Here is a 14,825-nt window from a genome sequence, read left to right on the forward strand (position 1 = left end):
AATTTTCAATGATCTTCTGCATGCTGCAAGTGCAAAATGAAGCACTGCTTACTAAGCATCTGAAGCAAAACTGACTTGTCAGTTCAAGGAGAGGCTTCACAAGACTGAGCTACTGAGGATCACTGCTTTAGATCCATTAGCAAAAATGAGACAAGGGAAGAAACACATGAAAGTGTGAATACAGATATGATCCTGAACCTCTGAAGTCACTGAGAGGATTTTTACCCTGTTTTCCTTTAGATTAATTTTAGAAGCAGCAGGACTTAACTCCAGAAGAATTATTTCAATGCTTTTTATGGCAAGTCAAAATACTATAGGCCAGAAAACTGCTTTAAAATACAATTTTTAGTATTTTGATACAGTATATAGGGATACTCTGATAGAGAACTACATAACTTAAGAGGCAGGTGGTATTACTTGTTATATGAAACACACTTGAGAAGTACTTGAGAAGAGAAACATACTTGAGAAGTATCTTAAACTTCCCAGAATGGGAAGCAATCCTAAAGCAGAACTGCCAGTGTTTTAGAGAAAAGCCAGGATTTTCAGTAAAACAAGACTGTAATTCACACAAGGAATACCAAACGCAGCATATAAATAGTTTTGAAATGAGACTCGGCTACACTTTAACATGCAAAAAGACAAGAGAAAACTGTGAAAATCAACCCCAAATACTGCTCAGCACAGGAATTTCAGCGAGTGAACGTTTCAAACCTCAGCTGTCACACTGTCATCACTAGAGGGCACTAATACCCCGGCCGCATCCAAGCAACCTCAACTACAGTGCTACTCAACAGATATATCCAAGGGTAACATACTTGGCAAAGTCCAAATAAGATATATGGCCATGGTAAAATCCTGGTTTCATTTCCTTCCAGGAAGTCACATTCTTCACAAATCGGACCTGTAAAAGACAGCAGAAAGTGTTTCAGTACAGCTGGAACACACTGAGTTTCCCCACACGTGGCACCCTCTGGTTTATAAATCTTACCATGCATTACAAAACAAAATTCTATTTTGAAGATGAGCAAAGAATTTGTGCAACCTAAAATAGACTTTACTTCAAGCATACAGAGGACTCTGCTTATAGCATCACAATTCAACGATCAGAAAGTAAACCAAAGCAGAAGACAGCAATCAGAAAGGCAATTCAAGAAAAGCTTCCACAAAAGCATTAGCAAGACAAACATTTCGTTTTTGTCAGTCCATTTTATCTGTCATTGGAAAGGAATGGGGAATTCCTTCAGCAAGAAGTAGAAATGCACGTACACCTTTGATGGAATTGTCTGATCTGTAGTTAGTCGCTTAAATGAAAGCCTACCTGATTTACAAGCAAGTTCTTCGACCGATTTTACTGGAACAAGAAACAAATCTCATGGTTCATTTGCTCCCCCATCTCAAAATGCAATGCATGAGTAATCCAAAAATTGCATAAAGGTATATACAGTGCAAATTAGATTTATAGCTTACCATTCTGAATTGTTACCTTATGCCTAACATTTCAGTGAAGCTTCCATGTCAAAGCACGAAGCAGCCCTTCAGCAAGGGCTGATAGTGCAGTTAAGGGCAAACTTTACGAAAACAGGAATAGCTTTCGACTTCAAAGAACAAAGTAAGGTACACACCCCAAACTAGAAAGGATTATCACATTAAGTGGGATATGCAAACCCTAAAATAGCTTGGCTTTATGAGATGAACAGAGTATTTTAACATCAAAGCACTTAACTCGGAAAGTTATGTCAAAACTAGTCAACTGGATAATAAAGAAAAGATGATGAACTTGTGCTGCCTGGGCTGTCTGACAATGATAGGCCACTTGTGAAGCTGCAAATGAGAAGACAGCATTCCCTGCACGTCTACAGTATCTTTTCTGTTATACAGTGACAGAGATAACCACGAAGATACTGAGGTGAGACAAGACAGTCAAAAAGGGAAAGCTGGAGAGCTCAAGTCAATGCACTAACATTCTGTAAGGTCTAATGGATTGAGAGTCCTGAACATGATACTTATGGTTTACTATCACCAGCCAACCGAAGATTTTAAAAGGCAAGACCCGCTTGCTTCTGTTTCTTCAAATGTGCAAAACTCACAGTCTAAGACTTAAAAGGTTGATAAAACTTACTTATTTCCTCAAACACTGGCTCCTGGACTCTCCGGTAAAAGAAATGTACATTCCTTTATGGGAACAGGCAGCATTTATTTTTTCAGTGTACAACTTTCACAGTCTGTGGCATTTCACGATTTAAGCCATATACTGCACATGAAAATTGTGGCAGATCTAGCACTGCGCAATGTTACACAATTGTGTTTCATAAACTGCACTGGCTTTTCTGCCTTGTTTTGTCCATAGCACAAGCTGATACAGATCTATAAGACTTTGAATTCACTTGATCTACCTTTACTGCTACTGAAACAAACCACACTTCCATCGACTGTACCTTTTAAAGACTAATGACACGGTATTTTCAGTGCAGACTCTCAGCTATAAATACTTCTATACCTGAGAAAGAAGTTTCCTAAATGCAAAGTATACATTATCCTCCCTTCCATCACCTCCAAGCCCCAAAGAGTCACAGTGTCTAATAGACTAGGACTAGGCACAGGGAAATGTTAAGCGCAAAGTCCCAAGGGTCAGTTCTGTCTCAGATCCTTGTGCCACCATCTGGCATCAAACCTTAGATCTTCCAGTAATGGTTAAAAAAATCCTTTATTGTCTTTGTCATATAATGTTGTTGTCTGCTAAGTGAAAGCCTTTTTATGAACACAGGATGGGTGTTATAGCCTTTTATTAACTTCAACACCAGGCAAGCTAAGAGGCAGCTAGGAAGGCTTTATAAGACAGCTGTGACATTTTTGTCTGACTTAAGATGGACCAACCCCACATTGTGTCCTGAGAATACCGGTTTTTAACACCTATAACCAGCCTGCAGGCAAGAGATTCCCCTCAGCCCCATTCGCGGCATTTCAACAAACAGAATTGTTCCAGGTCACAGATAGCCTAGTAAGTCTGGATTCACACATTTTAGGGCAGAGATGAATATTGCTTGCTGCTTCATACTGTTAAATATGATCTATTTTACCTTTCTTTTCAGGGCTTAACAGATAGTGGAGCTTTCAAGAGGCTGAGCAAGCTTCTCCATCTAAACCCAACTGAATAAAATGGGAGGTTATTTTAAAAGTGCAGATAGACGTGAATGGAATTCCTGGGAAGCTGTTTCATGGTGCTTTTATATAATCGGCTCCAAAGTTGCTTCGCAGCCTTTAGTAAGTGAGAAATCAGCTGAGCTTCATTGAATTAAAAAGCCAGATCAAAAGTACTCTGGGGGCATAAGATGTCCTGAAAGGTAAGTTAAATACATTCAGTTTCTAGGACGATAAGAATTTATAACGAGTCCCAGTGAGCCAAAAGGGAAAATGTAAAATCAACCAGCATACTTGGTCTGAGCAAAAAAATCCCTGGGAAATGGGTATGTGCAGACCAAAGTGATGTGGGAAGCCTTCATCTCTGTCCACTGCTTCCATCAGTCCCTCTTCTCTGTGATCTGAATAGAACATCCACACCCTCTGCCACCAAAAGGTGGTATGGTCATTACCCAGTGGCCTGGTATCACATGGATTTTGGATAGCCCCAGCTTTTCCTGTCATTACATTCCAGTTTTGTTTGTCAACTGCTGAATAACTGACTCAAAATTACTAATAACTGGGGATGAATATCACCAGCACAGCCTGGTGAGGACACATGAGGATTTTCCACTCAAATATGACTTATGACCAACAGACGCAGTGTCCCTATTAAAAGAAATCTCAGTTCAGATTTCAAGACCAAGCATAATGGGATGACTGAATGCAAATCCCTCTGCAGGAAGGCACTGGTAGCTTAGTTATCCAAACTGTCATATAAGGTAGGTCTAAACCAGAAGTTTAGGAACACTGGAAACAGGCTAGCAGCACACCTTTGGCTGCATGCCATAAGAAACCACAAGCAAGTTCAAGACAAAGGCATCTGAGAAGCAATATTGTGAGATGGTGAAAAGACAGAGTTCACCAGTTCAGCTGTGGTGCAGCCAGGCATGAACATGTTCCAGCCTTGCATGAACAGTTCTTTCTCAACTGACAGTACTGAAACACAGAAGGGTCACAAGGAGGCTCAGGGAGTGCAAAAAAGGCTGAATAGATTAGGCTTTAAACTCCCTATTTTCACAATCTGTGTGAAAGTCCAGGGGTATGGAGTACATAGATGGTGGAAACCCCTTGCAACCTTGGAGGTTGGACTAGATGATCTTCAAAGGTCCCTTCCAACCCAAACCATGGTGTGATTCTGTAACTGGCACAAGTACAACAGCAGACACTAGTGCTCACCAGGCCATCTAACTCCAAGAGAAAAACTCTTACATGTTCGGGAGCACATGAGAGTACTTCCACTTCTAACAGTCACTCCAACCTTTTCCTTATTCCACTTCAGACAGCCACTGTCGGAAGTGGAACTGAAGTCAGTATGAGTGTGCTATCCTCTGAGAGACCACTGCTTTAGAATACATTTGGTGGCTTTAGAATACATTTGGAAGCAAGATTATACATTTTCAGGTGCTCCTTTGAGAAAAAATGGAGAGAGAAACCACAGGAGAAAAAAGAATGAGGAACAGAAAATAGCAAGCTGATAATTGTACCATGGCTTTTCTATGTTCACAACAGCAGTACAGAGAATGTGTTCTTACACCCTCTTTTCTAACACTATATCAAGGATTTACGCTGTGAGACAGAACAGTAATTTCATTTTACATGTTTTAGATGACAATCTCACCATGTAAGAACAAAGCTGAAGTTTGTGTGGTTGGTATGCCATCCCGCGAGCCATACACAGGCATCCTTATAGCCACAAAAAGTACCAGTACTGAAACATGCAAGCAACAAGTAAAATCCAACAAAAACCTACTCTGATTTAATGAAAGCCGAGTGTTTTTGTCACAGACCACACAGGTCAGAAACGGAACATGGGCAACGTGGCACTCAGTTTGCTGCAAAGAAAAGGCCCAACCTGTGGAAAGAGGGGCAGTTCCCAGGATCCTGCTGTCAGAGAAGCTGCAAAAGAAAGGAGGTCTTGCTGGGACAAGTTCCATCTGAAACTAAAATGGATGTGTTAGGGACTCTTACTGGACTATCTCAAATCAGATACGGATTGTACGTGGAGTGGATTTTAAGCAGGGGTTTTTGCAGATGCGTTCAGCAAGTAAAGATTTCACCTATGGACAGAGAACTTAAAATCTGTTACAGATTTAGAGCAGTTTGGAAAAAGAACAGAACAAGTACTGCACAATGGAGGGCTCACTGTTTTACAAATCTATGTCAGGCCCAAGGCGATCTTCATCTTGTTTAGGGAGATTTGCTTTAACAAACAGTACCACTGATCAAACAACTTTGTCTCTATATGTCTATTTTACTACTGGTGCATATACATCTAATGCACTCAAATGAGCTATACTGATGAAGGTGGCATGTATTTCATGCAAACCGAAGCCCACAAAGAATAAACCTCACCAGCTACTTGCCATCTCCAGAATTCTGCTTTATCACTTCTAATGGCAAGTTGCTATCTCGATATACTACAGATAAACATTCTTGTTTGAATAACTATGCAACATGTAAAGGTTTTCATTGGCAGCATTTCCCAGTTAATGGCTACCAAAGAAGAGGAGTAACAACTGCCTAATTAAACAACATAACTTACCACCTTGGACAATGGCATGGTATCAAATGAAGGTAGGACTGCCAGTATTGTATACATGGCCAGCACTGATGGATTTTCATCTTTTAATAGGTAGCATTATAATTATAATATTCCCTCTAATATTAGAGGGAAAAGGAGGAAGAGAGTTTCTGTTAGACAAAACTAAGCCAGTAGAGAACAAATTTATACCACCAATGACTCGCTTTCCTATCCTTCAGGACAGACCCCTACATTTCAAAGAGACACCTTGACAGCAACAAAACTTGCGCTTGGAAGTGCAGCTCTAAGTGTGACTGACTTGAGTATGATTTTTAATTAACAGATACAGGCTTGATAAATCTTCTTTTGAAAACTCACTCCGCTGTTAGTGCACAAGTCTTTCTTGCTCTATGCAGTAGACAAGAGTATGGGGCTGGCTACCAGGTTGACTCTCGGTAATCTCAGTAACCACATATATCACCTTCGTGTTTAGGAAAAGATTTCACACCATCAAAAACCCAACAATAACACAACCCCACTATCACAAAAGAGGTTCCCAGTCCTGCCTCAAGTACATTCAATGTCCCCTGCACATAGATCCCTACCTCAACCTTTTTCCAACACAGAGACCTAAAAGTGGAAGGCCTGTTACCATCTGCTTCCCCTTGCCCTGCTCCAGCAGCTGTGCTGAGCTGCTTCTGCCTGTAGGCATGCACTTAAAGGAGCTGGAAGCCTCAGTGCTGACGTGCTGCAATGCAGAACAGCTCCTGCCTCTCCTGCATATCAACTTAAGATCATCGGCATAGAACCAGTAGCACATTCCTGAGTGTGGAAACCTTTGTTTTACAGACAGGGCTGATGACATAGTGATGTGTCAGACCTCTGACCTGCGTTCCCTGCACGTGCACTCACCATGAGCAAAACCAGACTACTTGAACAAAAAGGCCCTCCTCCCTCAGCATACCCCACCCCAAGAAAAACAGAGCACTGATCCTTCATTGCCTTTTTTAATACTCATCATCTGATGCAGTGGTAGCCATGATCATTTCTAGCCTGGGACTACACTGATTTTAGTGAAAGCTTTAAGTGAACGCAAAGTGCCCCATCCTTTGGAGTTTAAGTTATTTACAATCACTTCCTTCCTCCTGTTATTATCACCTGTGAGACATGACCAGACCTAGTATCAAAAACAGAAACATAACCCTGACAGCAGGGCACAGTGCCTGCACTACTCACAGACGAAATCACATAGGACTGCATTCACTGCAGATGGAGATGACAAGCAAATACTATTACACAGCCAAAAGGCAGACATTTGACAACGCAATAAACTTTTACAGCTGTAACAACAAAGGTCATTTCTGCCCTAGCTGTGTCCCTTTTGGCTTTGTTTTCGGCTGATAAACAGATACTTACCTCCTCCAGTAGCCCAGCAAAAACCTAAACCTATTATTTAATAAATAACATTCATTCTTTACAAAGAAAACATAAATGCATTAGAATTCTCTTATATTGGTAAATGTGACATAAAAGCCAATTCCATAAAAGTTTGCAATAGCAAAACATTTTCTGTACTTCCCCCTTGTTTAACAAAGACATCCCTCCCAGATGCAGCAGCTTACCTGATCTTGCAGAGACATAACAGGATTATTTTTGGTTGTATTGATATGTAGAACATGATATTTGTTCTTCGCACAAAGATCATAGGCAATATTTGTGAAGGAAGTGCTGGCAGTCTTAGGTACTCGGTTGTAAATAATCACCACATCATCTTCTTCATCCAATGCCACATCTTGTCGGGGGCCATCTACTGTATGACGTTGTTCTATTTCTCTGACTTCATGTCTTGCAATAGCTCTTTCTGTTAAAGGATGGCAAATACAACATTTCAATGTAAACATCACCAGTTCTGAAGTTCAAAGCATAGAGAATGCAAAAACCTGGTGAAAAGCAGTAACTCCTCAGCAATAAAGGAAACGCTGTCATATCGCTTACACATCTGAAGCAAAACTTAATCTATAAACTGTATGAATGATACAAGGTGAGTTAGTCTGACGCAGAACACACAGACTAGAAAACAATATGCTTAGGGAACACATACATATTCTATGACTCCCACTGGTGTTACTGAAAGCCATCGTCTCTAACGAAAAACGCCTATAACACACTATCAAAATGGTGACGTACCCAAAATGTCCAAAATAATGTCTATAAAACACCTATTTAAAAATGATAACAGAAGGAATAACTCAAGCAATTTGGAGAAGATGAATTTGCTGAAAACAGGAGAAATAAGAACACTACAGGTTTAGTCAGCTAACTGTGTACAGGCACCAGAATTCAGCTGAAAGCACTCTTTTGTTATTTCAATTGATACAAGCCCCAAGTGTAAAGCATTACAATAGATGGGTTTGCAAAAATTCAATTAGATTTATTAATTTCAAGTTTGACAAGAACAGAAGCAAGAGGCGCTTACAAATCAGTTAACATCAAGGTGAGCAGTGATCTCCGAGTACTGAAATACATCAAATGCATCAAAAAGAAAGAATCATGGAAAAGCAAGCTATGAACAAGTCATTTTGGCAAGGTGAGTACATTGCAAATAAACCATTCTTCCTTTTATACAAAGGGCAATACCCTAAGTAATTGAGCTCTGCTTCAAGTGCTAAAAGCCTATTTGGAAAATAAAACCCACAGTATTACAGCACTTTGGGTTTTTTTGCTGCTGCTGAATATCAGTTTCTTTGTGCTGATTCAGACATAGCTTTATTCTGTTCTGGGTAAGTATATACTTTAACACAATTTGTAATACAGATGTCAAAGCATCTTTTCTGATTCATTTATTGTGATACTGCCTTCAATAATGTATTCAAAGAAATCTGTGTTGGCTAACAGTGCAAGCTGAAGTCAGTACCACAAGAGTAACCTGTAGTTCTCTGTATCATGTTCTTACACAGGGTATAGCTCTTTCTGGATGACAAGCTTTTAACAGCAGCAACTCTTGGCCTTTACTTCCCTTGCTTCCTGTAACCCAGCTCCTTCTATTCTCTTTCACCACGTCTCTTTAATTATAACGTAAAATCACTCTTAAAGCAGAATCATTAAGCTGTGAACACTACTAGCCTGTAATTCCACATAAATTGTCTTCAGCCACAAACTTCCATCTGTCTGAAATGCTTCAAAGCTTAAGCTCACTCACTCTCTCATATGCTCGTATCTCACACCCCATAACTAAGTTACATCAGAATGAAAATGTTTGTAGAAAATGCTTATTGAGTATATCTCAATTTTCCACATGACATCTGTTGCTCCCCACTACATCAGTCACAGTTTTTGCTCCTTCCTTTCCCGTTTGCTACCTCTCCCATCACTGCTGGCAAACGTCCTATTTTGGAAAGAGATGAGGCAACAGACTCAGGTTTCATCTATGTGAAGACAATTACAACAAGAAAGGACAGGCAACTCTCCCCTTCCTGCCAGTAAGCAATTACAGGAAGCATTTGGTAGGGGACATACTTAGCCACATGGCTGCCCAGGGCTACATGGATATGGAATATCAACCTAGGGAGGCTAAAATGAAACCAATTAGATTTGTATTTTCTACACCAGGGTAGTAGTAGATCTCAGCTAGATTTGAATAACTGCACAGAACTCCAGGGTTGATGAGGCTGGCTGGTGTGGAGAGAAGCTTCCCTTTTTCTATGTGAGAAGTAAACATTTGTGACAAACAGGCATGACTTGCAAGAGAAGTGATGAGAAGTGCTCCTCTAATGAGGTATTTGAAACCATGATGATTCAAGAATTAGTGTGATAAGTGCACTTTAAAGGCTATGCATAAGATATAAAAGATGCATAATTAGATGCAATTAGCAGAAAGGCTATGGCATACAATCACCTGCAACTTTGCAAGAAGGGAAAGCAAAAAGCCATGTGAGGAGGAGAACCTTCCCAAGTGTGAAGTACACAGACAGTTCTATTATCGAAGACAAGGAAGCTTTCAATTTAAAATTAAAATGAAAACTAATCCTTAAGATAAACAACTGAAATCACCTTTTTGAAATAACTGCAACAGTTAGAAACCAAAAGCCGAGATGATGTGCAGGACATAAACTGCTGAAGAGCAAGGGAAGCTAAAGCTAGTGAGAAGCAAAGTGTCTAACCTGGCTTATAACATTGCTTATATGTTTTTAGAAGTACGGCAGAAAATGCAATGTATGCTTCAATGACTCTACATGTGGAAGATACAGAGGAAGCTGATGCTATTTATTAAATACATTTTGTTTACCAAAAATCTCCTTATTAACTTGGATTAGGAGAACTTGTCTATATAAGGTTGGAATAGCTTCACTGAAATAAATAAATAATCACTTTAGGTCATTTCTTTCTTATCAGACATCCTGTGGATAAAATTAAGTCCTACAGTCTTATTGCTTTCATTGCACTCGATTTAAACTTGATTTTGTAAGGAAAACATCTAGGCAAAATGAACAGGAGCCAAATGTCTAAACAGGGTTAAGACTGTCCGCACCAAGTTTGACACTAATTAACTCCATCGATTTCAAAAGATAAGCCACATTTAAGCAAGTGGCACTTTGACTACCAGGCAAATTTTCATAGTAATATAATACAGGGTAATTTTAAGGCATAAAATATTCTGTCCCCCACTTTTTTATTCCTGCCTGTTTAGGTTCACTGTAACAAATAATATAATTACTATACAGTTGGAGAAAATGCTGTTCTGTCATCTGTAGTTGTCCTGCATGCCAACTTCCATCAACTGCGAGAACAGTTTACACGCAGGCAGTACCAGATATGATCAGCTTAATAAAGGTTGCTACATTGGTTATTTATCAGCAGACGAATTACTTGCAGAAAGCCTTCAGTTGGCAGAAGCAGCTTGTTCCCTCAGCTATTTGTCTACATGTTCTTTGAAATCCTCCTTTATCACATTTCTGTAACTGACAGCATCTTCATGACTTCTATTTCTTGAGCCATCCTCTTGTAGCAATAAACCAGCAAATACCATTGCTAGCAACAAGTTGATTTGCCAGTCAGATGCTACCAGAGAAAAAACATCTAATGTGCATCTCTGTTTTCTCCTTCAGCAGAAGCACCGACAACAACATACAATCTGTACGACAACACTGAGTACGGGAAAACTGCACAATTATGTATCAAGACTGCTGCCCTTTCAAGTCAAAACAGTTTGTCAACAGGTTTTAAAGTTATCGATTGGAGAGAAACAGACCAAGTTTGACTTACTCTTCATAAGAGACTGTAGTGATAGGACAAGGGGTAATGGGTTCAAACAGAAACAGGGGAGATTGAGGTTGGATATAAGGAAGCTCTTTCCTGTGAGGGTGCTGAGGCGCTGGCACAGGGTGCCCAGAGAAGCTGTGGCTGCCCCATCCCTGGCAGTGTTCAAGGCCAGGTTGGACACAGGGGCTTGGAGCAACCTGCTCTAGTGGGAGGGGTCCCTGCCCGTGGCAGGGGTTAGAACTGGATGATCTTAAGGTCCTTTCCAACCGAAACCATTCTATGATTCTGTCATTGCTTGGCCCTATTTGTTAGGATCTCGGCTAATAAAAATCACCTGTGAAAATGCACCAGACCCATACATACCTATAAAAATACTTAAAACCCCAACTAAACAGTATTTACATAATTATAGAAACAAATCACTGTGTTCATAAGCAGCCTACATTCCTTGCACATTCAAAGAGATGAATGTCTTAGGTAAAACAAGCTTATTAGCATTTACTTCAAATCCAAGTGTTTACTGCGTACAAAGTATTATCTTCCCAAAGAAAAGAGAGTGGCATGGATTTTAACTTAAAGTTTAAAAAACCCAAACCATTCAAATTCCTTACATTTTCCACAAGAGTGCAAGAACCTCCTGGGTTTTTTTTTAACAAGAATATCTATCAAAACTAGAAACTCTTCTTTCCCCTATAGCTTAGCACTTACCACTCTCGATGAAGGATATATTTTGAGCCTCACTGGCCATCAAAGTTAAGTTAACCGAGTATGTGGAAGAATCATTCAGAGCATACAGCTCTACTTCCCCAAGCTACGCTCTTTGTTCTCTATTTTCTTCTCTATGCATCTATGGATATTGTTTAGGCTCTCTCCACAATGTGCCTTATGCGCCTGCCATGCTTCCTTCTGAAACCTCCCACTCAGATACAGAAAGGCTCACTCCTAAAATAATTTTTACCTCATAACCTTCAAGTGTTGCCCAACAGAAGAAAAAGATGTGGATTCAAACTTCACTCACGCTGACCTGACGCAAAGGAACAGGACAGCTACTATTGATGGCACCACTCCTGAGCAAACAGTTGCTGTGTACCTGTAACAGTGGATGCCACTTCAACCCAATAAGCAGGTTTCTTCCAGTGGGGAATAATATTGAAAGCCAGCTGACTTGGTGTCTCAGCTTCCTTTCCACTGTGCTCCCAGGCCAATTAGGCAAGCAGCTGGTAGTCTGAGGCACTGAGCAGCTCTCAAGCTGTTTCCCTGCCCAAAAGCTGCATTAAACACATGATTGGCCTAAATACTGAACTCGAGCAGGACCAAAACCCTACTCACTATTGACTCCTTTCTCTTCTGATGCAGAATGAAAACTAAACAGCAGCTTAAAATTGAGCCATAATTACGTAGCAAAGTTAATGTCCTGATTCATTTTGGAATTACATACACCAACCATATACACATAGCCTCCATCCTTCACTGAAACGCTGCCTCCTCTGGGAGCCATTTAGCAGCATACTACTTCTAAACCAGCGCAGTGCTGATGTATGTGGATATCAACACTTTGGGGATGCAGAGGAGGAGAAAAAGAATCAATGGTGCTGTGACAATTTACGGCCATGGAGGATTTATGTCACTACACCCAATTAAAACTGCAGGAAAAATATAGCTCAAATTAATAAAAAACTCCTGAAGATAAATTTGTTCAAGGCATCAGTATTAACTTACCAACTCTTTCAAAGACCTTCAAGCATAACAACTCTATCCTACTCTAGATACTAACAGCAGAGCCAGTACATTGGTTCTTTAGCAACTTCATGACTTAAAAGACCAACATGTATTTTGGGCAAGCTTTTGGGTTCTCCTACATTTTTTTTCCTCAGTAAAAATATTGCATGAAGCCTGCTGTCTCTTTATCGCAGATGAACGAACATTTATTACTCTCAAAGGCAATTCTGGGTGAGCCACTGGGGCAGGGAGGTCAGTAAAGCACAGCAAACCCTACCTCCCTGCTCCAGCAATTGAAGTGCTTTTAAAACCAGTCCAGGGGACTCCAGATTCCCTCAAGTGTGACCCGTTACAGCTACCTCTAAGTGACAATCCTTAAAATTGTCATTAACTATTCATTTTCCCATTAGCATATGTAAATACACATATTACAATCAACATTAAGAAACAAGGAAAGCAAAACGCTGGCTATTTGATAGAAATACTAACTGCCAGTCTTGCACCATCTCTGTTTATCAGAGCTGAGTGATTTTCTGCTGGTAAAGCAAACACAATTTGAGTGCGAAGCGATACAACGCAGGCACATTTACTCCCATCGTAGCAAATTGTTATTAAGATAAATAACAAAAGGATTGCTAAGAAACAAAACTGCCATTTCAATTCAGTTCTTTCAGTCACCAATGAAACCTGATGCTGGTGAGAACACTGGTACTCAAGCAGCAGGCAACTACTTCTAGACAGAGGAGAGATGGTCCCATTGCGTTCCTGCCCCACGCACACACACACCACTGCCAATCGCTTCACATCTTCAGATACTCTGGTTAATAGATACCATCCCGGGAACCACACTTGTGGAAATCACTGCTAATGCCATATGCAACAGCCATAAGTTGTTCTAGTTGAAGAGAATAACTCTGACATTTTGCTTTCTTCTTTTCTTAGATATTTTTCGGTGTAGCTCAGAACAAATTACCTACTTAAAAATATCTTAACCCTTAAGACATTTCGGCTATTTGCATTTCAGACAAAAGAGACCGTTGGTCTCCCTTGCAAATCTAGCTATCTTAAAGTAGCTTATTAAAGATCCATTAAAACCTTTATGGTTTGTATTTAAAAAGTCCTCAAATTCCAGGACACCCTGAGCATATACATGCTCTGACCTACAGCAAGTGAAAAACATGTGCAAAGCACATACAAGGAGGGAAACAAAGCACAAATCATGCCAGAAGAGGTTTTCTAAGTCAGTTCAAAACCCCTATGTCCTGGGTTCAGCAGCAGCAGTCAGTTTTTCTCCTTCTTAGTAGCTGGTGCAGCACTGTGGTTTTGACTATCGGCCTGGGAATAATACTGATAAAGCCGACGTTTTCAGTTGCTGGTCAGAATGTTTACCCTGACCAAGGACTTTGTGAGTCTCATGCTCTGCCAGGGAGGAGGAGAAGCCAGGAGGAAGCAGGGACAGGACACCTGACCCAAACTAGCCAAAGAGGTATTCCACATCACAGCACGTCATGCCCGGGGATGTAACTGGGAGTTTCCCGGAAGGGCACGTTCTCTTCTCTGTCGGGCTCATTTTCGGTGGGTGGTATCGTATTCTCTTCCCTTGTTATTTCTCTTATCATTATTATTATTGGTGGTAGCAGCAGTGATTTGTGTTATACCTTAGTTACTGGACTGTTTTTATCTCAACCCGTGGGAGTTACATTCTTTCGATTCCCCTCCCCATCCCTTTGGGGGGGGGGGGGGAGTAGAAACTGTGGGGCTGACTTGCTGACTGGCTTAAACCACGACTTCTTCCCCTTCTTAAGAATTCAATTGCTTTAGTGTCAAGAGATCCTAGTAACTAACTGTAGAAATTCCATTCCAGCTTGGGTTTTTTCCCCAGTAAGGCATGAAAAGATACAGGTATAAAAAATCTTCTGTAATAAGGCCCAGCAGTTTAGCGAACAATTAAAGTCACCAACATTGCCAAAACATTTTCTTTGCTAGTGTTTGACTGGCTAATAGTCAGAACAGAAGGAAAAAGAACAGTCCAAACAGAAGAGAATTGTATCCAAATGACAAACTTTAAACTCCAACAAATGCACACTGGAACTAGTTAAAAGCAAAAATACACCACCCCACACCCCACCCCGATAATTCAAAG

At 40.4% G+C, this 14,825-nt stretch overlaps 1 protein-coding gene across 1 annotated transcript in view; it reads right to left on the reverse strand.

Moving 5' to 3' along the window:
• The window catches only part of HS2ST1 (heparan sulfate 2-O-sulfotransferase 1), an 80,481-nt gene that overhangs the window by 9,533 nt on the left and 56,123 nt on the right, over positions 1-14,825 (reverse strand). Inside the window, exons 2-3 of the mRNA XM_080623492.1 lie at positions 7,327-7,565; positions 819-904 (exon numbers count right to left, since the gene is read on the reverse strand). Coding sequence (XP_080479618.1) covers positions 819-904; positions 7,327-7,565 — 325 coding nt within the window. The remainder of the gene's footprint in view (positions 1-818; positions 905-7,326; positions 7,566-14,825) is intronic.

Source organism: Psittacula echo, assembly GCF_963264785.1.
Source record: "Psittacula echo genome assembly, chromosome: 7".
In the NCBI taxonomy this organism is placed as follows: Eukaryota; Metazoa; Chordata; class Aves; order Psittaciformes; family Psittacidae; genus Psittacula; species Psittacula echo.